The sequence below is a fragment of the Hemiscyllium ocellatum genome, chromosome 17 (assembly GCF_020745735.1).
Source record: "Hemiscyllium ocellatum isolate sHemOce1 chromosome 17, sHemOce1.pat.X.cur, whole genome shotgun sequence".
NCBI lineage: Eukaryota > Metazoa > Chordata > Chondrichthyes > Orectolobiformes > Hemiscylliidae > Hemiscyllium > Hemiscyllium ocellatum.
Genome location: NC_083417.1, coordinates 69,390,673 through 69,415,441, shown reverse-complemented (window position 1 = coordinate 69,415,441; position 24,769 = coordinate 69,390,673). Strand labels below are relative to the sequence as shown.

Genomic DNA, 24,769 nt, shown 5'->3' with positions numbered 1-24,769 from the left:
ATACGGGATGGCATTTTTGCAAGAGATAGGGTGGGAAGAGGTGTAATCCAGGTAGCTGTGGGAGTCGGTGGGTTTGTAAAAAATGTCAGTGTCAAGTCGGTCGTCATTAATGGAGATGGAGAGGTCCAGGAAGGGGAGGGAGGTGTCAGAGATGTTCCAGGTAAATTTAAGGTCAGGGTGGAATGTGTTGGTGAAGTTGATGAATTGCTCAACCTCCTCGTGGGAGCACGAGGTGGTGCCAATGCAGTCATCAATGTAGCGGAGGAATAGGTGGGGAGTGGTGCCGGTGTAATTACGGAAGATCAACTGTTCTACGTAGCCAACAAAGAGACAGGCATAGCTGGGACCCTTATGTGTTCCCATGGCTACCCCTTTGGTCTGGAGGAAGTGGGAGGATTCAAAGGAGAAATTGTTAAGGGTGAGGACCAGTTCGGCCAAACGAATGAGGGTGTCGGTGGAAGGGTACTGTTGGGGACGTCTGGAGAGGAAAAAACGGAGGGCTTCGAGGGCCCTGGTCATGGCGGATGGAGGTGTAGAGGGATTGGATATCCATGGTGAAGATGAGGCGTGGTGGGCCGGGGAAACGGAAGTCTTGGAGGAGGTGGAGGGCGTGGTTGGTGTCTCGAACGTATGTGGGGAGTTCCTGGACTAGGGGGGATAGGACAGTGTCGAGGTAGGTAGAGATGAGTTCAGTGGGACAGGAGCATGCTGAGACAATGGGTCGGCCAGGGTGGTCAGACTTGTGGATCTTGGGAAGGAGGTAGAACTGGGCAGTGCGAGGTTTCCGGACTATGAGGTTGGAAGCTGTGGGTGGGAGATCTCCTGAGGTGATGAGGTTCTGTATGGTCTGGGAGATGATGGTTTGGTGATGAGGGGTGGGGTCATGGTCTAGGAGGCAGTAGGAAGACGTGTCCTCGAGTTGGCATCTAGCTTCAGCGGTGTAGAGGTCAGTGCGCCAGACTACCACTGCACCCCCTTTATCTGCTGGCTTAATGGTGAGGTTGGGATTGGAGCAGAGGGATTGGAGGGCTGCGCTTTGTGAGGGTGAGAGGTTAGAGTGGGGGAGGGGGGTAGACAGGTTGAGGTGGTTAATGTCCCGGCGGCAGTTGGAAATGAAGAGGTCGAGGGCAGGTAATAGGCCAGCACGGGGTGTCCAGGTGGATGCAGTGTGTTGGAGGTGGGCGAAGGGGTCTCGGAAGGTGGGCTGGAATCCTGATTGTGAAAGGAAGCTCGGAGGTGGAGGCGACGGAAGAAATGTTCGACGTCACGGCATGTATTAAATTCATTGATGCGTGGATGGAGGGGGATAAAGGTGAGTCCTTGCGCTTTAGGGAACATCTCCGAGATACCCACATCAATCAACCACACTGCCACGTGGCCCAACATTTCAACTCCCCCTCCCACTCTGCTGAGGACATGGAGGTCCTGGGCCTCCTTCACCGCCACTCCCTCACCACCAGTCGCCTGGAGGAAGAACGCCTCATCTTCCGCCTCGAAACACTTCAACCCCAGGGCATCAATGTGGACTTCAACAGCTTCCTCATTTCCCCTTCCCCCACCTCATCCTAGTTCCAAACTTCCAGTTCAGCACTCTCCCCATGACTTGTCCGGACTTGTCCGACCTGCCTATCTTCTTTTCCACCTATCCACTCCGCCCTCTCCTCCCTGACCTATCACCTTCATCTCCTCCCCCACTCACCATTGTACTCTATGCTACTCTCTCCCCACCCCACCCTCCTCTAGCTTATCTCTCCATGCTTCCAGCTCACTGCCTTTATTCCTGATGAAGGGCTTTTGCCCGAAACGTCGATTTTGCTGCTCGTTGGATGCTGCCTGAACTGCTGTGCTCTTCCAGCACCACCGATCCAGAATCTGGTTTCCAGCATCTGCAGTCATTGTTTTTAACTAGAAACATTTCAAGTCTAGTATGACTGTTCTTTACAGCCCTGAACCCAGAATTCTGAAGAAGAGTTATTCGAGACGTGAAACATTAATTCTGATTCTCTCGTCACAGATGCTGCCAGACCTGCTAAGTGTTGTCAGCATTCGCTGTGTTACTTTCAGATTTCCAGCAACTGCAGTTCTTAGCCTGCATCCTAGAAAATGCTATTGACCTCAGCTAACGAATGAAGCATTTGTTACCACAGTATGGATAAAGATGCTGCTCCTAAGAAACTTACTTAAGGCGCTTTTGCCTTTGATGCTGATAGAATTCTACATGCTCTAGGTTAACAAAGGTTCTATGTTCTGGAAGAATAAGAGATGTTAAGGTTGAAATACTGTCCTATCTATTCATCCTGGGTTTCCTTGCTCCATCTAATTTTCAAATCCCTCCATGGCTTTGTTTCTCGCCATTTGTGTAATCTTGACCAGCCCACAACTCTCTGTGATCTTGTGCATCTCCAACAGTGGTCTCTTGCACGCCCCTGATTTCTTTCACTCACTGTTGGTAGCTGTGCTTTAGGTGGTCCACATCTTAGATTGCAATTTCCTCCTAAATCTCTGCACCTCTTTTCTCCCATAGCACACTCTTTAAAATCTGCTTTTGTTGGTTAACTCAGAGTTGAATTTGTTTTGCTAACACAGAACTGAAATACTGTGAGGTATTGTTATACTGAAGGCACTAAGTTGTTGCTGGCAAAATATAGGAACATAAACGTGCCATTCAGCTCCTGAACCTGGACAGCCATTCAAAGAGATCATGATAAGTCCATTTATCTTGGCTTCAGATCCGTTAAATAAAACTGGTGGGCAAAAATCTCAGATTAAATTTGATTAACTAGTTAGTGTCCAATGCTTTTTCTGGAGCAGAGTTCTACACTTCTTTCATTCTGACTGAAGAAGTAGCTCCTAATGCCTGAGCTTGGATTTTAAGGTCCCCATGTCCTTGACATAAAGAAAAATAAGATTGCCTAGCTACCACAATAATTCCATTCGAAGTTAGTGGGTTTTGAGAAGATTTGTAGCTCAGGTTGAGATTCTGGATGTAGGTTTGCTTGCTGAGCTGGAAGGTTAGTTTTCAGATGTTTAATCACCAGACTAGGTAGCATCATCAGCGAGCCTCCGGATGGAGTACTGGTGGTACAGCCTGCTTTCCAACCACTGGGTGGCATGGCCAAACAGAGACACGCATGAGAATTCCTAGAAGTATGACATTCCAACTGGAACTCTGTCAACAAACACATTGACTTGGATCCCATTTACCACCCCCTAAGAAAAAGAACAGGAAATGACATCACCACAGGAAATGACATGACCAACCCAAGTAAACCTAAACACATAAATGGAAAGCGGGCCATGCCACCAGTGCTTCATCTGGAGGCTCAATGATGATGTTATCTAGTGTGACGACGAAATGTTGGAAAACGAACCTTCCAGCTTAGCAAGCAAACCTACATCCATTTGAAGACTAAACATTCTTAATTAAGTTTCCCCTCAAACTTCTTTATTCCAATGAGTACAAGTCTAGTTTATGGAAGAGTTAATTACTTCAGATGTTGGAATCTGTACTGAAAATAAAAAATGCTGGCGATCACAGTCGGTCAGGCAGCATTCATGGGCAGAAAGCAAGCTAATGTTTCGAGTCTGGATGAGTCTAGCAGTTCTGACGAAGTGCCATCCAGACTCGAAATGTTAGCTTGCTTTCTCTCCATGGATATTGTTTGACGGGCTGTGATATCCAGTATTTTTTGTTTTCAGTCTAGTTTATGTAAACTTAACTTCCCAGCTAATACCTGGAGCCTGGGTAACACTCTGGTGAATCTGCAGTGCATGAATTGTAAAGTTAGTATATCCTTTCAAAGGTGCAGTGCTAATAATGGTAGCTTGTACTCCAATGTGATTTAACCAGTGCTTCATACAACTGCAGCAAAACCTTCTCCTCTGAACTGTTTGCCTGCACAATCCCTTAGCTCCAAACTGAATTTGCAACTGCAAGTTCAATTATTGCCTGTTGAAATAGTTATTTTACTCAATATGTGCATTGGGGGGGTCGCTTTCCAAACTTACAGCCAGTCTGGTTTTTACAACAGTTCTTTCTCAGCTCAGTCCAGAGTGTTAAAAAGAAAAAACTAAAAAAGACAGGCTCCTAACAGCTGCATGGTTTCTTTTCAGCTTTATTTTCTTGAGAAAGAAGGGGTTGGTACCACTCATGGAGTTGAAAATGTGTTGCTGGAAAAGCGCAGCAGGTCAGGCAGCATCCAAGGAGCAGGAGAGTCGATGTTTCGGGCATGAGCCCTTCTTCAGGAATGAGGAAAGTGTGTCCAGCAGGCTAAGATAAAAGGTAGGGAGGAGGGACTTGGGGGAGGGGCGAAGAAAATGCGATAGGTGGAAGGAGGTCAAGGTGAGGGTGATAGGCCAGAGTGGGGGTGGGGGCGGAGAGGTCAGGAAGAAGATTGCAGGTTAGAAAGGCAGTGCTGAGTTTGAGGGATTTGACTGAGACAAGGTGGGGGGAGGGGAAATGAAGAAACTGGAAAAATCTGAGTTCATCCTTTGTGGTTGGAGGGTTCCTAGGTGGAAGATGAGGCGCTCTTCCTCCAGCCGTCGTGTTGCTATGGTCTGCCGATGGAGGAGTCCAATGACCTGCATGTCCTTGGTGAAGTGCGAGGGGGAGTTGAAGTGTTGAGCCACGGGGTGGTTGGGTTGGTTGGTCCGGGTGTCCCAGAGGTGATCTCTGAAACGTTCCGCAAGTAGGTGGCCTGTCTCCCCAATTTGGAGGAGGCAACATTGGGTGCAGTGGATGCAGTAAATGATGTGTGTGGAAGTACAGGGGAATTTGTGGCGGATATGGAAGGATCCCTTGGGGCCTTGGAGGGAAGAGCTGAAAATGTGTTGCTGGAAAAGCGCAGCAGGTCAGGCAGCATCCAAAGAGCAGGAGAATCGACGTTTCGGGCATGAGCCCTTCTTCAGGAATGTCTTGGAGGGAAGTAAGGGGGGAGGTGTGGGCACAAAGTTTTGCATTTCTTGTGGTTGCAGGGGAAGGTGCCAGGAGTGGAGGTTGGATTGGTGGGGGGTGTGGACCTGACAAGGGAATCACGGAGGGAGTGGTCTTTTCGGAACGCTGATAGGTGGTGGGGTCCGTTTGGAGGTGGCGGATGATATTATGTATATGGAGGTTGGTGGGGTGGTATGTGAGGACCAGTGGGGTTCTGTCCTGGTGGCGATTGGAGGGGCGTAGCTCAAGGGCGGAGGAGTGGGAAGTGGAGGAGATGCGGTGGAGGGCATTGTTGATCACGTCTGGGGGGAAACGGCGGTCTTTGAAGAAGGAGGCCATCTGGGCTGTACGGTATTGGAACTGGTCCTCCTGGGACAAAGGAATTGGGAGTATGGGATGACATTTTTACAGAGGGCAGGGTGGGAGGAGATGTAGTCTAGGTAGCTGTGGGAGTCGGTCGGCAGCATCCAAGGAGCAGGAGAGTCGACGTTTTGGGCATGAGCCCTTCTTCAGGAATGAGGAAAGTGTGTCCAGCAGGCTAAGATAAAAGGTAGGGAGGAGAGACTTGGGGGAGGATCCATTCTTTTGCCCTCTGCTTTAAATAGTTGTGCTGTGATTGCGAGGAGCTGAATGTTATCTTGACCAGATGTCGTTCCGATCTTTTCAGACCCAGTGCTGCCAATTTCATCATTCGACTCAGTTTTAAAGCACGCAGTTAACTGTATAAATTATTCACATCCCCTTTTAGCACGGGGACAATAAATTGTACTGTAATGGAACGGGAAGCGGTGGCTGATTGCTGCCATGCTATGGTATAATGTAATTAAAGTTCTTGGAGTGATACTGAGATTGATGGTGCTCATAAAAAAAGACTGCATTCAGTTCAAATTGAGAGACCAAATATTTTTATACAGTGAGTGCTGTAGAATATGAGGTGCCTGTTAAAGAAATCACAATAAGTTTTTAAAAAATATATACTGTATCTGACAGATCACTGGCAGTGAAGGCCGAAGAACTCCCACCATCTGGGAAATAAAGAAAGATTATTAACGTTTCAACTGAGATCAATGAAGGCATGCCCTGACTTTGCAGAAATAATTGGAATGTTCCTCAGGAACGGGATCTATGAAAACATTTTAGCTCCAGGCCTGGCTGATTCAGGTAACTCACTAGATGAGGGTCAGTCACCTTCTGGATTCATGTAAATACTGGGCATTGCTTTACCAGTTGAATAAGTGCAGATCGGTGCTTTACTCACTGGGTTGATTCCAGAATCTAATGAGGAGAGATTGAGCAGTTTAGGCATACTCGCTAGAGTTTAGAAAGATGAGAGGAGATCTAGTTGAGGTATACACGATGCTAAAGTGGGGTTGAGGAATTAGACTGATGTTTCGTCATCTGGAGGAATCTAGAATGAGAGGTCACAGTTTTAGGCTAAAGGGTGGCAGATTAAAACAGATGATGAAAAATTACTTCTCCTAAAGACTCATGAATCTGTGGAATTCACTACCCAGAATGCGGTGGATTCTCTGATACTGAATAAATTTAAGGAGGAGATGGACATATTTTTCATTAGTAATGGGTTAAAGGGTTATGGAGAGCAGACAGAAAAATGGAGTTGAGGCTGAGATGATAACTCCCACTCCGAGTTCTTGCCTTCCTATAGGTTTTCATTCCTGCTTTTCAAACATGGCTGCAATATTTCATCACTGAGCAGATTCAAGTTGTGATGTTATCAAAAATGGCAACCTTTCTTGTTCCCTCCTCCTGACAATGTTTCCAAGTGATTTCCCTGAGAATGAGCTGAGATACTCAGCTGATTCAAAGCGACTCCATAGACCTTTAGAAATGGTGGATGGGATCTGCTTCTGGAATTTCTGGAATTTCCAACCCCCACTCTCAGCATCCCCACTTTTCACCAGTGGACTTACACCCTCATTGCCCACTTGGCTGGCACCAGTGCAACAGTAGGCATCTCCTAGCCAACCTTGCCCCACCCCCACTGATCATAGTTTTGGAGTTTGGGTCAGCTTATAGAATCCCCACAGTGTAGAAACAGGCCTTTCGGCCCAACAAGTCCACTTCGACCCTCCGAAGAGTAACCCACCAGATTCATTCCCCTATGCTCTACATTTACCCAGACTAATACACCTAACCTACACATCCCTGAACACTATGGGCAATTTAGCATGGCCAATTCACCTAACCTGCACATCTGTGGATTGTGGGAGGAAACCGGAGCACCCGGAGGAAACCCACGCAGACGGGGGAGAATGTGCAAACTCCACACAGGCAGTTGTCCAAGGCAGGAATTGAACCCAGCTCCCTGGCATGGTCAGGCAACAGTGCTAACCACTGAGCCACAGTGCCACTCCTTCTTCAAGACTTGTGGATCATTGCCCCTCTGAGGTAATGGTCCCTCTGAGAACCGTTAGTTGATAACATCAAAGGATCTTGCCTATGTCACTCCACACCCACGCAATCCAAATGGCTGTTCAACCCGCCAGACCAACTCTTGTCTTCTGCTCACTCCAACTTGCTCCTCAGACCCTCCATGCAAAGTCATATCACTTCCATGTTCATTCAGCAGTATATGTTCTGTAGAGAAATGATGAATACTAAAACAGGTAATGTCGCCATAGTCTTATCAGACCATAGGGCTGCTTTCTCATTAGAGAGATGTGACTGGTGGTGGTTTAACCTGAGGGTCACCACATATTATTTTCACGTGCTGGTGTGGGTTTAGTAAACCCCAGAAAGAAGAGAACTTGTGACCACTGGGGGACATCTGATGATTCGTGAACATTCTGAAAAGTAAGTGTAAATTTTTTTGAGTCCTTCAACCATCCCATACTAGATGCTACATTGTAATGTTGATGTGTTTTTAATGCGGCTCATTCGTCCTGGGATCTGTCCTGCCAGGTAAATTGACTGTTATTTGACCAGCACTGTTTAATTGTTGATATATATCATAGTACTTTTTGGGGAGGCAATGGTCTAATGTTATTATCACTGGACTCTTGTTCCAGAAACTCAGCATGGCCAGTTCACCTAACCCACACATCTTTGGACTGTGGGAGGAAACTGGAACACCTGGAGGAAACCCACGCAAACACGGGGGAGAACATGCATTCTCCACACAGATAGTCGCCTGAGGCTGGATTCAAACACAGGTTCCTGGCGCTGTGAGACAGTAGTGCTAACCACTGAGCCACCATGCTGTTGTGATTTAAATCAACACACAGGTCTAGTTGGTACAAGCGCCAATCTGACCAACTTGATTGGAACAAAGGTTGGAAACAATCTCTACACTTGCTCCCATTTACTGACTGACAACCTGTCTGCTTTCACATAGGATCAGTTCCATCAGTTTCAGGCAATGTATCTGGAAGGTTTTGTTATGACAACTGTAGCCATTATAAATACTAGGATGGGTTTGAAAAACTTATAATGGCTTCAGCTCAGGAGGTAACATGAATTCAAGAATGATTGAAAGAAACTATTAAGAAGTTGTAACAACAGAATATGCCTTTGATGTGATTTTCTGTTACTTTACATTTGTTGGCGATATTTAGATTATTTGGGATTTAAATTAAATCAGGATCAGGGTTGCTGTATCGTTCTAACTGGCCCACCCTTGCAGCCACACTCATGGTGCTAGGCAGCATGGCTTGCAAGATGCTTTGTGAACCCAATCCGGTGAGAAACGTCAAAAACACTGCAGGCAAAGTCACACACCAGTCACGTGGGCATTTTAGAAGGTAGTGGGGGGAGGGGACAAACTGGATGTTTAAGAAGCAAAAATAAGCAGGTCAGGGCTTCTAATGTGGCAAAGCGTGAGGCTGTCCACTTTGGACACAAAATAGGCAAGCAGGAGTATTTTTGCAGTGGTCAGAAGCTGGAAACTGTGGAGGTCCAGAGAGATTTGGAAGCTAAGGGTGATCAAAGAGTCAAATGGAATACTAATCTTTACCAATTGAGCAAGTGACGATGCAATTATGTAACACCTTGTCAGATCACATCTGGATGTCTGCATTGTTCGGTCATTATATCAAGGGAAGGCTGTGCAGTCTTGCCAAGAGGTTACATTATGAAGACAGGTTGTGCAAACTTGGCCTATATTCCATTGAGATTGAAACCTCAAGGAGTATGAGTGATAAAAAAGGATTTGATAGGGTATTTAGGCCGACAAGGGGACAGAATCTTAAATTTAGAGCAAAGCCATTCAGGGGTGAAATAAGTAATCACATTTTTTTGCACACGGATGATGACAGGAATTTAGAACTCATGCCCTCAAGGGGCTCTGTGTGCTGGGTCAGATGCAACTTTCGAGACTGAAAATGCTGGATTGTTGAGAGGTCAAGGATAGGCAGCAATGAACGTGTTTCAGTGTACCCTTTTTTTCAACTCTTATGCTATTCTCTCTTCAATGATAGTGTCGCTGGTTGACCCAGTATTTATTGGTAGTCCCGAGTTGCCCTTGAGAAGGTGGTAATGAGCTGCCCTCTTGAACTGCTGCTGTCCAATCAACTATTGGCCAATTTTGTAGGCGCATCAGTGGGAGGTGACACTGAACAGAGCGAGAAGGTTGTTGGCACGGCGGACACATTCATTCGCCTTCATCAGCGGTCAGTGTATCTTATCCTCCCTTGCTGGCATATCCATAGTGCTAGCCCTCTGGCAATGCCCTGTTTGCTGATGTACTGCTATTCCTTCTTCAGGTTGTGCTGTTGAGGGCTTCTTACCCACACCTGAGAGCACCAGCCACTTCTGGGAGTCCAGTTCTGTCACTAGGGGGCAATGTCGCTGAAGTAGCCAAAGACCTCTCCCTTGCCTGCCCTCCTAATCTTTGCGAATGATTTTCAGACAACCACCATTTAAGGTCTGTGTCCTCCCATAATGGGTGGACAGCCTTTCAGGACAGAAGGTTTCCTGAAGAGGAGTCTGATGTTGGGAATTGTTTCATGTTAGTAATGCCATAATAAAACTGAATGGAAACCGAGATCCAGGGAAGCCCACCTAAATGAAGGGAGACAACCAGCAAATCCATGGATGCTCCATCAGAATGCAGATCATAGAATCCTTAGAATATGGAAGCACGTTAGTTGGCCCATCGCATCCACACTGACCCTCTGAAGAGCACCCCCTCCCCCGGCCTATCCCCAAAACCCTACATTTCCCCAGGCAAACCCACTAAACTTCACATCCCTGAATACTATGCACAATTTAGCATGGCCAATCCACCTAACCGGGACATCTTTGGACTGTGGGACGAAACCAGAGCACCTGGAGGAAACCCACACAGATACAGGGAGAATGTACAGGACGAAGGTGAAGAGCCAGAGGTGGTGGTACATGTCGGAACAAATGATGTCAGGAAGGAGAGGAGGAACATATTACCGGGGACTTCAGAGAACTAGGAAGAAGGCTGAAAAGCAGGACGTCCAAGATGGCTATCTCCGGTTTGCTTCTAGTTCCTCGGCTGGTGAGGCCAGAAACAGGGAGATAATGGACTTGAACCTGTGGCTGGGGAACTGGTGCAGGAAGCAAGGATTTAAATTCTTGGATCACTGGGGTATGTTTTGTGGTAAACATAAATTATACAAGAGAGATGGTTTGCATCTTAATAGATGGGGACCAGCATTCTGGCAGGCAGGTTTGCTACTGCAACACAGCTATGTTTAAACTAAGTAGTGGGGGGAGGGGACAAACTGGATGTTTAAGAAGGAAATTGAAGGGAAAGTTAGAACAAGGGAAGTTAAGAAAGACAACTGTATCAATGAAGCAGAAAACTCAGAAAGGGATCATGCTGTAAGGTTTAGTGAAATAGAAGTTGATGGGAAGGGTGAGGGCAGTAACAAATTAAAAATACTATATATGAATGCACGATGCATTAGAAATAAGATGGATGAGCTTGAGGCTCTTTTGGAAATTGGCAGATACGATAATGTGGGGTTAACGGAGACTTGGCTTCAAGTGGACAGGGCCTGGGAAATGAATATTCAAGGCTACACGTGCTATCGTAAAGACAGACTGACGGGCAGAGGAGGTGGGGTGGCCATGTTGGTAAGGGATGATATTCAGTCCCTTGCACGGGGTGACCCAGAATCAGGGGATGTAGAGTCAGTATGGATAGAGCTGAGAAATTCTAAGGGTAAAAAGACCCTCTTGGGAGTTATCTACAGGCCCCCAAACAGTAGTCTGGATGTCGGATGTCAGTTGAATCAGGAGCTGAAATTGGCCTGTCGCAAAGATGTTACTACAGTTGTTATGGGGGATTTCAACATGCAGGTAGACTGGGAGAATCAGGATGGTGTTGGACCTCAAGAAAGAGACTTTGTGGAGTGCCTCCGAGATGGATTCTTAGAACAGCTGATGCTGGAGCCTACCAGGGAGAAGGCAATTCTGGATCTGGTATTGTGCAACAAACCAGAATTGATCAGGGACCTCGAAGTGAAGGAGCCATTGGGAAGTAGTGACCATAATACAATAAGCTTCAATCTGCAATTTGAGAGGGAGAGGGTACAATCGGAAGTGACAATATTTCTGATGAATAAAGGGAACTATGGAGCTATGAGGGAGGAGCTGGCCAAAGTTCAATGGTGCAATACCTTAGTAGGGATGACAGTGGAGGAACAATGGCAGATATTTCTGTGTATAATGCAGAAGATACAGGATCAGTTCATTCCAAAAAGGAAGAAAGATCCTAGGAGGGGGCATGGGTGGCCGTGGCTGACGAGGGAAGTTAAGAAACATATAAAGTTAAAAGAGAAAAAGTATAACATAGCAAAGATAAGTGGGAAAACGGAGGACTGGGAAGCTTTTAAAGAACAACAGAGGATTACTAAAAACGAAATACGCAGAGAAAAAAATGAGGTACGAAGGTAAACTGGCCAAAAATATAAACGAGGATAGTAAAAACTTTTTTAGGTGTGTGAAAGGCAAAAAAATGGTTAAGACTAAAATTGGGCCCTTGTAGACAGAAACAGGGGAATATATTACGGGGAACAAAGAAATGGCAGAAGAATTGAATTGGTACTTCAGATCTGTGTTCACTGGGGAAGACACAAGCAATCTCCCTGAGGTATCAGTGGCTGAAGGACCTGAACTTAAGGGAACTTATATTTACCAGGAATTGGTGTTGGAGAGACTGTTAGGTCTGAAGGTTGATAAGTCCCCGGGGCCTGATGGTCTACATCCCAGGGTACTGAAGGAGGTGGCTCGAGAAATCGTGGATGCGTTGGTGGTTATATACCAGAGTTCAATAGATTTGGGATCAGTTCCTGCGGATTGGAGGGTGGCTAATGTTGTACCACTTTTTAAGAAAGGCAGGAGAGAGAAAGCAGGAAATTATAGACCAGTTAGTTTGACCTCAGTGGTGGGAAAGATGCTGGAGTCTATTATAAAGGATGAAATTATGACACATCTGGATAGTAGTAACAGGATAGGTCAGAGTCAGCATGGATTTATGAAGGGGAAATCATGCTTGACTAATCTTCTGGAATTTTTTGAGGATGTAACTCTGAAGATGGATGAGGGAGATCCAGTAGATGTAGTGTACCTGGACTTTCAGAAAGCTTTTGATAATGTCCCACATAGGAGGTTAGTGAGCAAAATTAGGGCACATGGTATTGGGGGCAAAGTACTAACTTGGATTGAAAGTTGGTTGGCTGACAGGGAACAAAGAGTAGTGATAAACGGCTCCATTTCGGAATGGCAGGCAGTGACCAGTGGGGTACCGCAGGGATCAGCGCTGGGACCGCAGCTTTTTACAATATATATTAATGATATAGAAGGTGGTATTAGTAATATTAGCAAATTTGCTGATGATACTAAGCTGGGTGGCAGGGTGAAATGTGAGGAGGATGTTAGGAGATTACAGGTTAGGTGAGTGGTCAGATGCATGGCAGATGCAGTTTAATGTGGATAAATGTATGGTTATCCACTTTGATGGCAAGAACAGGAAGGCAGATTACTACCTAAATGGAATCAATTTAGGTAAAGGGGCAGTACAAAGAGATCTGGGTGTTCTTGTACACCAGTCAATGAAGGTAAGCATGCAGGTACAGTAGGTAGTGAAGAAGGCTAATAGCATGCTGGCCTTCATAACAAGGGGGATTGAGTATAGAAGCAAAGATCTAAACTCGAGGCAGACTGGGAATGCAGCAAAAAGGAAGGATAACTTCGGACAGCTTATGACTTCCAATATCTTTAATGATAAAGTTAGCATTAAGACACTTTACCTGAATGCTCGTAGCATTCATAACAAAGCAGATGAACTAATGGCACAGATCATAGTGAATGATTATGATGTGGTAGGCGTCACAGAGATGTGGTTACAGGGGGGTCAGGACTGGCAGTTAAACCTCCAAGGATTTTCAACTTATCAAAAAGACAGGGAGGTGGGCAGAGGGGGTGGGGTTGCCTTGTTAGTTAAGAACAAAATTAAATCTATGGCACTGAATGACATAGTGTCAGATGATGTGGAGTCCGTGGGGGTGGAATTGAGGAATCACAAAGGCAAAAAAACCATAATTGGAGTTGGGTACAGACCTCCTAACAGTGGTCAGGACCAGGGACGCAACATGTACCGGGAAATAGAGAAAGCATGTCAGAAAGGCAAGGTCACAGTGATCATGGGAGACTTCAATATGCAGGTGGACTGGGTAAATAATGTTGCCAGTGGATCCAAAGAAAGAGAATTCATGGAACGCTTACAGGATGGCTTTTTGGAACAGTTTGTCATGGAGCCCACAAGGGAGCAGGCTATTCTGGACCTAGTGCTTTGTAATGAACCAGACTTTATAAAAGATCTTAAGGTAAGGGAACCCTTAGGAAGCAGCGATCATAATATGGTAGAGTTCAGTCTGGAGTTTGAAAGAGAGAAGGCAAAATCAGATGTAATGGTGTTATAGTTAAATAAAGGTAATTATGAGGGCATGAGAGAGGAACTGACAAAAACAGACTGGAAGCAGAGCCTAGCGGGGAAGACAGTAGAGCAAAAATGGCAGGAGTTTGTGGGTATAATTGAGGACACTGCACAGAGGTTCATCCCCAAGAAAAGAAAGATTATCTGGGGAGGGATTAGACAGTCATGGCTGACAAAGGAAGTCAGGAAATGTATTAAAGAAAAAGAGAGATCCTATAAAGTGGCTAAGAGCAGTGGGAAATCAGAAGATTGGGAAGGCTACAAAAAACAGAGGATAACAAAGAGAGTAATAAGAAAGGAGAGGATCAAATATGAAGGTAGGCTAGCCAGTAATATTAGAAATGATAGTAAAAGTTTCTTTCAATACATAAGAAACAAACAAACAACAGGCAAAAGTAGACATTGGGCTACTTCAAACTGATGCAGGAACCCTAGTGATGGGGGATAAGGAAATAGCAGGAGAACTTAACAAGTACTTTGCGTCAGTTTTCACAGTGGAAGACATAAGTAATATCCCAACAATTAAAGGGAGTCAGGGGGCTGAGTTAAGTATGGTTGCCATTATAAAATAGATAGTGCTAGAAAAGCTAAAAGGTCTTAAAATTGATAAATCTCCTGGCCCCGATGGGATACATCCTAGAGTTCTGAGAGAGGTGGCTGAGGAAATAGTGGAGGCGTTGGTTGAGATCTTTCAAGAGTCACTGGAGTCAGGGAAAGTCCCGGATGATTGGAAGATCGCTGTTGTAACTCCCTTGTTCAAGAAAGGATCAAGACAAAAGATGGAAAATTATAGGCCAATTAGCCTAACCTCGGTTGTTGGTAAAATTCTAGAATCCATCATTAAGGATGAGGTTTCTAAATTCTTGGAAGAGCAGAGTCTGATTAGAACAAGTCAACATGGATTTAGTAAGGGGAGGTCATGCCTGACAAACCTGTTGGAATTCTTTGAAGAGGTGACAAGTAGGTTAGACCAGGGAAACCCAATGGATGTGGTCTATCTAGACTTCCAAAAGGCCTTTGATAAGGTGCCACATGGGAGGCTGCTGAGTAAGGTGAGGGCCCATGGTGTTTGAGGTGAGCTACTGGCATAGATTGAGGATTGGCTATCTGACAGAAGGCAGAGAGTTGGGATAAAAGGTTCTTTTTCGGAATGGCAGCTGGTGACAAGCGGTGTCCCGCAGGGTTCAGTATTGGGGCCACAGCTGTTCGCATTATATATTAATGATCTGGATGAGGGGACTGGGGGCATTCTAGCGAAGTTTGCAGATGATACGAAGTTAGGTGGACAGGCAGGTAGTACTGAGGAAGTGGGGAGGCTACAGAAGGATCTAGACAGTTTGGGAGAGTGGTCCAGGAAATGGCTGATGGAATTCAATGTGAGCAAATGCGAAGTCTTGCACTTTGGCAAAAAGAATAAAAGCATAGACTACTTTCTAAACAGTGAGAAAATTCATAAACCCAAAGTACAAAGGGATCTGGGAGTGCTAGTCGAGGATTCTCTAAAGGTAAACATGCAGGTTGAGTCCGTGATTAAGAAAGCGAATGCAATGTTGTCACTTATCTCAAGAGGGTTGGAATATAAAAGCACTGTTGTGCTACTGAGACTTTATAAAGCTCTGGATAGGCCCCATTTGGAGTACTGTGTCCAGTTTTGGTCCCCACACCTCAGGAAGGACATATTGGCACTGGAACGTGTCCAGCGGAGATTCACACGGATGATCCCTGGAATGGTTGGTCTAACATATGAGGAACGGCTGAGGATCCTGGGATTGTATTCATTGGAGTTCAGAAGATTAAGGGGAGACTTAATAGAAACTTACAACGTAATACATGGCTTGGAAAGGGTGGATGCTAGGAAATTTTTTCCGTTAGGCGAGGAGACTAGGACCCGTGGACACAGCCTTAAAATTAGAGGGGGTCAATTCAGAACAGAAATGCGGAGACATTTCTTCAGCCGGAGAGTGGTGGGCCTGTGGAATTCATTGCCACGGAGTGCAGTGGAGGCTGGGACGCTAAATCTCTTCAAGGCAGAGATTGATAGATTCTTGATGTCTCAAGGAATTAAGGGCTACGGGGAGAATGCTGGTAAGTGGAGTTGAAATGCCCATCAGCCATGATTGAATGGCAGAGTGGACTCGATGGGCCGAATGGCTTTACTTCCACTCCTATGTCTTATGGTCTTAAAGAGGTTCTTCTGCAACTGTACAGGGCCCTGGTGAGACCACATCTGGAGTACTGTGTGCAGTTCTGGTCTCCAAATTTGAGGAAAGACATTCTGGCTATTGAGTGAGTGCAGAGTAGGTTCACGAGGTCAATTCCTGGAATGGCGGGACTACCTTATGCTGAAAGACTGAAGCGACTGGGCTTGTATACCTTTGAGTTTAGAAGACTGAGAGGGGATCTGATTGAGACATATAAGATTATGAAAGGATTAGACACTGGAGGCACAAAACATGTTTCCGCTGATGGGTGAGTGCCTAACCAGAGGACACAGATTAAAAATACGGGGTAGACCATTTAGGACAGAGATGAGGAGAAACTTCTTCACCCAGAGAGTGGTGGCTGTGTGGAATACTCTGCCCCAGAGGGCAGTGGAGGCCCAGTCTCTGGATTCATTTAAGAAATAGTTGGATAGAGCTCACAAGGAAATTGGAATCAAGGGTTATGGAGATAAGGCAGGAACAAGATACTGATTAAAGATGATCAGCCCTGGTGGTGTAGGCTTGAAGGGCAGAATGGCTTACTCCTGCACCTATTGTCTATTGTCCACACAGACAGTTGCCTGAGGCTGCAATTGAACCCAGGTCCCTGGTGCTGTGTGGCAGCAGTGCTAACCACTGAGCCCATTGTGTTGCCCCAGAATTCCTGCCATACGAAAGTAAATAATTTATCCAGTCCCTGTTAAGTTTCTACTTCAGGACTACTGGAAACAAAAGAGGTAGCGGTCAGAAGTGTACATTGTTTATTATTGGAGTTCCTGATACTTGACAATTGCCAGAACCCATCAATTATAACAGGAATGACAACTAAAGAAATGAGTCAAGATTAGAGTGGTCCTGGAAAAGCACAGCAGGTCAGGCAGCATCGGAGGATCAGGAAAATCGATGTTTCGGGCAAAAGCCCTTCATCATTCCTGATGAAGGACTTTTGCCCAAAATGTCGATTTTCCTGCTCCTCAGATGCTGCCTGACCTGCTGTGCTTTTCCAGGACCACTCTAATCTCCAGCATCTGCAGTACCCACCTCCACCTCCTAAAGAAAGGAGTACTGTATGGTGTTTTTGATCTGATCACCTTGAAAGAACCTTCCTAGCTGCTGCAAATTCAGCATCGATCAACTGGTTCAGGGCTGTGCCCATTCGTCTCACTCATGGACCAAAAATCAAAGAGAGGGTTGCTAATGTCTTTGGATAAAGCAAACATTAACATTTTAAATTGTTCTTTCAAGCACACAATGAGCACTGCAGAGGTACAATGCTGCTGGCTCAAATATTGCGGCTCAGGCTGATTATAAATCATTTATTTGAACGTTGAAAATATGTATAACGGAGGACAGTTTTAGAGCGATAAATCAGGCCGCTGGCAAATCACTAAGGGTTCATTATTTTGTTCGAAATGGCAGAGAGTAGTCGCATTAATTCAGGATTGCCATTGCCTCCATCTATTAGAATTACCCATTTTAGCCAAAGGTGAGAGGGAAGCGACACAGAAGGTTCTGGAAATTATAACATGGCACAAGTCACCTACTCCATCATTTCCTCTTTCATTGTACTCTTTGACACACAGAAACCTGATTACATTGCTGCGAATTCCAGGTCAACATTTTAATGAAGTTTCTGTCTGGTTTGGACAATCTACCCTGTAAAACTGTTAAATCAAGATAAGAAGGTTCAAACACGTAACTTAAAAATAAATTCTTGGTGAACGAATATTTGCTAGTATGTTAACAGCCCTCTCAAACTAAGCTGTTCCATTTTGACTGTTGGAAATGTATACCCACAATGAGTGAGGGTTAGAACAGAGTTAGCTGTCGCTCAAGGCGACAACATCAGTTGGCCCTCCCCCCACTACACACAAATTCTGAATAAATCCATCAATATAGTCAAAACTAATAGGTTTAACAGATTGGTAGTTAAACTGGGAACATCCAGTTGGAGATCGATGATAGTCTCAACTGTAATGTGTTGAATACCCACTGAAACAAAAACACATATCATTACTCCTGGAATTACATTGTCTCTTTCACCACTATTCCTAGATTTTACCATCACCATTAACATTCACAACCTTGATAACCAGAGTTAATAAACAGTGCTAGTTCTACATCTTCATCCTCCAAACTGGAGCTATGTTTTCCTTAGGATTTGAGATGTACCCCATTATAGTCCACATCCATTGTTGGCTGCGGTATAAGTTGCTTTGGAGATCTTTGATCATAAGAGGTCAATTAGGTTCAGTAACATGTCATGCAGTCATAGAGTTGTACAGCATGGAAACAGAACCTTTGGTCCAACTGTCCATGCCAACCTATCCTAAATTAATCTCGTCCCATTTGCCAGCATTTGGACCATGTTCCTCTTAATCCTTCCTATTCATATACCCATCTAGGTACCCTTTAAATGTTGTAATTGTACCAGCTTCCACCATTTCTTTTAGCAGCTCGTTATATACACCATCCTCTGCATGAAAAAGTTGCTCTTCAGGTCTCTTTTATAGCTTTCTCCTCTCACCCTAAACCTATACCCTCTAATTTTGAACTCTCCTACCCTGGGGAAAAGATCTTAACTATTCACCATAACCATACCCCTCATGGTTTTATAAATCTCTTCAAGGTCATCCTTCAGCCTCTGATGCTCATGGGAAAACAGCCCCAGCCTATTCAGCCTCTCCCTATAGCTCAAACCCTCCAACCCCTGGCAACATCCTTGTAAATCTTTTCTGAACCCTTTCAAGTTTCACAACATCTTTCCTACAGTGAGTATAAGTATGTGGAGGGAAAAGGAAGTCAGGTAGCTTTGAGCTGTACTTACAATCTGATCTCCCCCATTGACAAGGCGCTGGTGATCCACAGGAGGTCCAAGGTTTTAAAGGGAACCAAAACAAAGCTGACATTTGGTGCGAGATTTTTTGCACTCTCTGGGTACATGAAGTGGTGCGTTGTGCGGCTGCCCACGTCTGCTTCAAAGCCGATAGTTGGAGCTTGGTTCATTCTGTAATAAATGAGCACTTTGTATTTAATCAAAACCCAGAAAGCCATTGTCTACAGTTCTCTGAAAATAAGCTGAAGAGAGAGTAAAGTTGGAATAAAACAGAATGATTGACATAGAGGTCACGCCAAACCTGTTACCATGAAACGCAATATCGAAAGAGCTGCTGTTAAGTTTGTTTTTGAATCAAACTTGGGCTGCTAAGTGATAAAAAATGTAATTGCCAGGCAATGAAGATCTCGGAACTTGGAGGACATCATTGACCAGAAACATACCTGGGTCAGTCGTGCGAATGCAGTGCCTACAGAATCACCTCAGAGGTGGGAAGCCTAGATCTGCCTTTTAGACAGGCATAGAGACATAAGGAGCTGGAAAAGCGCAGCAGGTCAGGCAGCATCCAAGGAGCAGGAGAATCGACGTTTCGGGCATGAGGAAGGGCTCATGCCTGAAACGTCGATTCTCCTGCTCCTTGGATGCTGCCTGACCTGCTGCGCTTTTCCAGCAACACATTTTCAGCTCTGATCTCCAGCATCTGCAGTCCTCACTTTTTCCATAGAGACGTAGGGAGCAAAGGGATACAGATCATTAGAAAATAGGCAGCAGATTTAAAATGAGGATATGGGTTGGCACAGGCTTGAAGGGCCAGAGGGCCTGTTTCTGTGCTGTAATGTTCTTTGTTCAAATAAGTCACCTCCTGACTTGTCAGAAACTTTCCAACACTTAAAATGCACGAGTTGGGTTTGTGATGGAATACACTCCACTTGACAGATGAGTGCAGCTCTAACAAATTTAGAACTTTGACACCATTTAGGACAAAGTAGTCCACTTAATCAATACCTTAGCCAATAACATCAATATTTATTCCCTCTAGTACTGCTACGCAGTGGAACGTGTGCACTATCTAAGAATGGATGCTGGGGGGGATCCAAGATGGCGGCGACCCAGCAAGACAGAGTCCACAGTGCTCTACCCAAAACTTGGGCAAAGTGGGCTATCCACCCCCACCACACTCACTAAACCATTTATAATAGTTGTTAACCTTAAATAGTTACCTATTAGTACATTTAAATAGTCTAATACTAGCTGGAAAATGAGTAAAGGGAAGGGAACAGGCGGCTCTAAGAAAGCAGGGACCCCTCCCCCACCCTCTCCCTCTTCATCTGCAACAAAGGTGTCTTCAGCTACTTCAGGAGATTTACCAATGAAGATGAGCTTTGAGGAGATGTTTGCCAGGTGGGAGGCGAAGATTGATGCTTTTATCGAAGTGCTTCTCTGCTCTGCCGAGACTCAATCAGCTGAGCTGCAGAAGCAGGGCAGAGACATTCAGGAACTGGAGTGCCGAGTCAGAGAGGTGGAGTCGAAGGCCGCAGCCTCAGAGACTGCGATAAAATCGGCAGCCGACCACATCCGTTTTCTCGAGAATCGAGTCCAGAACCTAGAAAACCACATTGATGACCTTGAAACTCGATGTCGTAGAAAAAATATTCGGTTGTTGGGCCTGCCCGAGCAGGAAGAGGGAGGTCAGCTAACAGCATTCTTAGAGCATTGGTTGCCACAACTTTTAAATCTGCATAATAGATCAGGCCAGGTAAGGGTAGAATGGGCCTACCGGGTCACAGTACGTGGGCCCGGCTCAACCCAGCGCCCACGCCCGGTCCTGTTCCAGCTGCAGAGCTATAGGGAGAGGCAGATGCTCCTGGAAGCCTCAAGAAATCTGGGAAAAGATCCCAAGCTATGACCCACAAAGGATCCAGGATCATGCTGTTCCAGGACTTCTCACCAGCTTTGGTCCGAAAGAGGAAGGCATTCGATGAGGCGAAGAAGCGTTTAAGGGACTTAAATATCCAGTACTCCTTACGATATCCAGCGACGCTACGCCTTAGCCACGAAGGATCCATATATAACTTCGGATCACCGGAGAAGGCTAAGGAATTCTTGGACTCTCTTAAATAAACTGTAAGAGATTGTGGACGCTGGTCTGCCTTTCCCATTATTTTGGTTTACATCCCTTCATCTTTTCTTATCTTTTCCCCTATGTGTGTATGTATATATATATGTTGGGGCGTTTGGTTAATGTTGATGGGGAGAGGTGGTTACCTTATTCTATTTTACTTCTGTTTTTAGGAGCGGGATTGTTTTTCTTTCCCCTGTTATTTTGTGGTATTATATTTAAGTATTACATGTTGAGATTGTAATCTTATAGTTATATATGGTATTAATATTCCCAAATATATTTAGATGTGGGTGTGGGTGGGGGTGGGGTATTCACTGTTAACTCTAGCTTTATATTATATTTGAATTCTCCTCATTTTATTGAGGAACACCTGGGTCAAGGGTGGGGCACTGGTTGGAAGAGGGTAAGATGGACTGTGGGAGAGGAAGTGACGCTCCCTGGGAACAAGGGAGAAAGTCTCCAATTCGGAATGTTTTATATCTTTTATACTTAGAAAGAGTTTTTTGTTGTATTGTTTTGAGTGTATCAGAGAGTCTTTACTTTTGTAAATCTTGTATGCTCCATGCTCGGGATGTTCTAGATAGGGTTTCCCCTCCCGAGGGGTCTCGGGTCTGTCCAGATGATTATGGCTGAACAGTCGTTTAAGTGGAGCACCTGGAATGCCGGGGGAGTAATTCGCCAGTTAAAAGGAAGAAAATATTATCAAATCTTAAGAAGGAGAGAGTTGATATAGCTCTCCTACAGGAGACACACCTGTCGGATAAAGAACACTTAAAATTACGACAGGGTGGATTTGATCAGGCCTTTTTTTTCCTCTTTTAATTCAAAAAGCAGGGGAGTCGTTATCCTTGTCCGGAAGAACTTCCCTTTGAAAATTCTAAATCAGATAAAAGACGAATCTGGACGATATATTTTGATTAAAGCCCTCATAAATGGTGAGGAATATGGGATCTTAAATGTGTACTGCCCCCCGGCACACCCCTTTAAATTCATAACGGAAGCTTTTTCAAAACTGATGGCCTTTGGTGCCCGTCATACAATTATAGGGGGAGACTTTAATTGTATTATGGATCCGGAAATAGACAGGATTCCCAAGAGTGCCGCTGGAGTATCTCCCAGATCTAGACAACTGGCGGACCTGAATAAAGAATTAGGATTGGTAGATGTATGGAGATGTCTCCATCCACAGGGTAGAGATTTTTCTTTCTACTCTAATCCACATAAATGTCACACAAGAATTGATATGTTTTTTGCCCCATCGATGTTTCTAAATTCTATAGCAACCTGTAAAATAGGTACTATAGCAATCTCTGACCATGCCACTGTATACATGGAAACTAAGGTAAAGAACAATGGGACATCCGCTCGGCATTGGCGTATGGACCCCTTCCTGATAAAAGATGGCAAATTTTTAAAGTACTTCTCCCAAGAACTTAAAACTTTTTTAGAAATTAATACTGGTACGGCTAGCAATCCGTCAATGATGTGGGAGACCATCAAAGCTTATGCACGAGGTTTGAGTGGTTAGCACTGCTGCCTCACAGCGCCAGGGACCTGGGTTCAATTCCCGCCTCAGGCGACTGACTGTGTGGAGTTTGCACATTCTCCCCGTGTCTGCGTGGGTTTCCTCCGGGTGCTCCGGTTTCCTCCCACAGTCCAAAGATGTGCGGGTCAGGTGAATTGGCCGTGCTAAATTGCCCGTAGTGTTAGGTAAGGGGTATATGTAGGGGTATGGGTGGGTTGCGCTTCGGCGGGTCGGTGTGGACTTGTTGGGCCGAAGGGCCTGTTTCCACACTGTAAGTCTAATCTAATCTAATCTAATCTATTCAGCGACCCAGAGGAAAATGAAGGGAGAGCAACAGCGTCTGCTCGAAGCTCGCCTAAAAGCAGCCGAAACAGCATACGCTGATAGACCTTCTATCACAAAATTGCAGAGGATTACAGCTCTTAGGACAGCTTTAAACACCGCGCTTACTCAAACGGTTAAAAGGGAAATATTATTTGCGAAACAAAGATTATATGAATATGGCGACAAACCGGGTAGATACTTAGCATTTCTTGCAAAGAAAAAGAAAGCCCCTCAAACTATTCCGACCATCAAGGAAAGTACAGGTACCCTGACTCATGATCATAAAAAGATCAATGCGACCTTTAAAGAATTTTATTCTGAACTATATAGATCGCAGGATTGTGAAGATAGGATTAGGAGGATGCAGTCATTTTTAAAAAATTTGACCTTCCCGGGCCTGACTCCGGAACAGGTGTCGGCCCTAAATACCCCTTTAACAGTCCAAGAAATACTTGAGGCAATTAGGCAACTTCAGAGCGGAAAAGCACCGGGCCCGGATGGTTTTCAAGCTGAATTCTATAAAGAATTTACAGGAATATTGGTTGACCCACTTATGGATATGTATAATTTTGCGCATAGTCAGGTCTGTCTCCCGCCCACGCTGAAAGAAGCAAATATTTCTCTTATCCTCAAAAAAGGAAAAGACCCAGAAGATTGTGCATCTTACAGACCAATATCCTTACTAAATGTAGACTTTAAAATTCTCTCAAAAAAGTTAGCACTAAGACTAGAAAGGGTACTGCCATATATTATAAAGGAGGACCAGACGGGATTTATTAAGGGCCGCAGATCATCCAATAATATCAGAAGGGTCTTGAATATGATCCAAGCCTGTCATCAGGGAAAGATACCAGGAGTAGTAATTTCATTGGATGCGGAAAAGGCATTTGATAGGGTTGAATGGTCATATTTATTTTACACATTGGAAAGGTTTGGCGTTGGACAGGTGTTTACCAAATGGGTTTCAACATTGTATAATGACCCCAAAGCAGCTGTTATTACTAATGGGTTAAGGTCGGATGGCTTCAGTGTGGGTAGGGGCTGCCGTCAAGGATGTTCTCTCTCACCATTGTTGTTTACACTGATAATCGAACCATTAGCAGAAGCCATCCGGACTGATCCTAATACAACGGCCCCGAGGATTGGTACAGGTAAACACAAAATTACCCTCTATGCAGATGACGTTCTCTTATTCCTCAGTAATCCTTTAATGTCAGTGCCTCGTCTAATTCAAGTTATTAATACATTTAGTGCATTCTCAGGCTATAAAATTAATTTTTCAAAATCGGAAGCCATGCCAATGGGTGGTCTGGCTATGATACCCCACTTAATGGACGGATCCCCTTTTCCCTTCCATTGGTCCCGGAGGGCTTCTTATATTTAGGTATTTTTATCACGCCAGTATTTGATCAGCTGTATAGGGCTAATTTTGTACAATTAATGGAAAGGATAAGGCAGGACCTCCAGCGATGGAGAGACCTTCCGACTTCCTGGCTAGGGAGAATAGCATTAACTAAAATGAATGTTCTGCCCCGTCTCTTATATCCTATGAGAATGCTCCCGCTGATGCTGCCAAGGCTAGCCCTACGTAAATTATATGGCTGGTTGGGCTCCTTTATTTGGAACCATAGACGGCCCCTTATTAAGCTGAAGAAGCTACAGCTTCCACAGGCAAGGGGAGGACTGGACTTCCCAGACTTTAGGAAATATCAGTTAAGCTCCCTACTAAGTTACATAGCTGATTGGGTTTCATCTGATCCACAATCAATTTGGCTGGATATCGAAGCCTCCCAAGTAAAATACCCACTTATTAACCTTTTATTTTCAGATAAGAGGAAAATCATTACAGACCACTGTAAAAATCCCATAATATTAAACACAATTAAGGCCTGGAATATA

At 44.9% G+C, this 24,769-nt stretch overlaps 1 protein-coding gene across 3 annotated transcripts in view; it reads right to left on the bottom strand.

The window, feature by feature from the left end:
* The window catches only part of st3gal2 (ST3 beta-galactoside alpha-2,3-sialyltransferase 2), a 352,750-nt gene that overhangs the window by 20,770 nt on the left and 307,211 nt on the right, over positions 1-24,769 (bottom strand). For all 3 annotated transcript variants that reach the window (XM_060838280.1, XM_060838281.1, XM_060838283.1), the window contains one exon: positions 18,891-19,070. In XM_060838280.1, the coding sequence (XP_060694263.1) occupies positions 18,891-19,070 (180 nt within the window). The remainder of the gene's footprint in view (positions 1-18,890; positions 19,071-24,769) is intronic.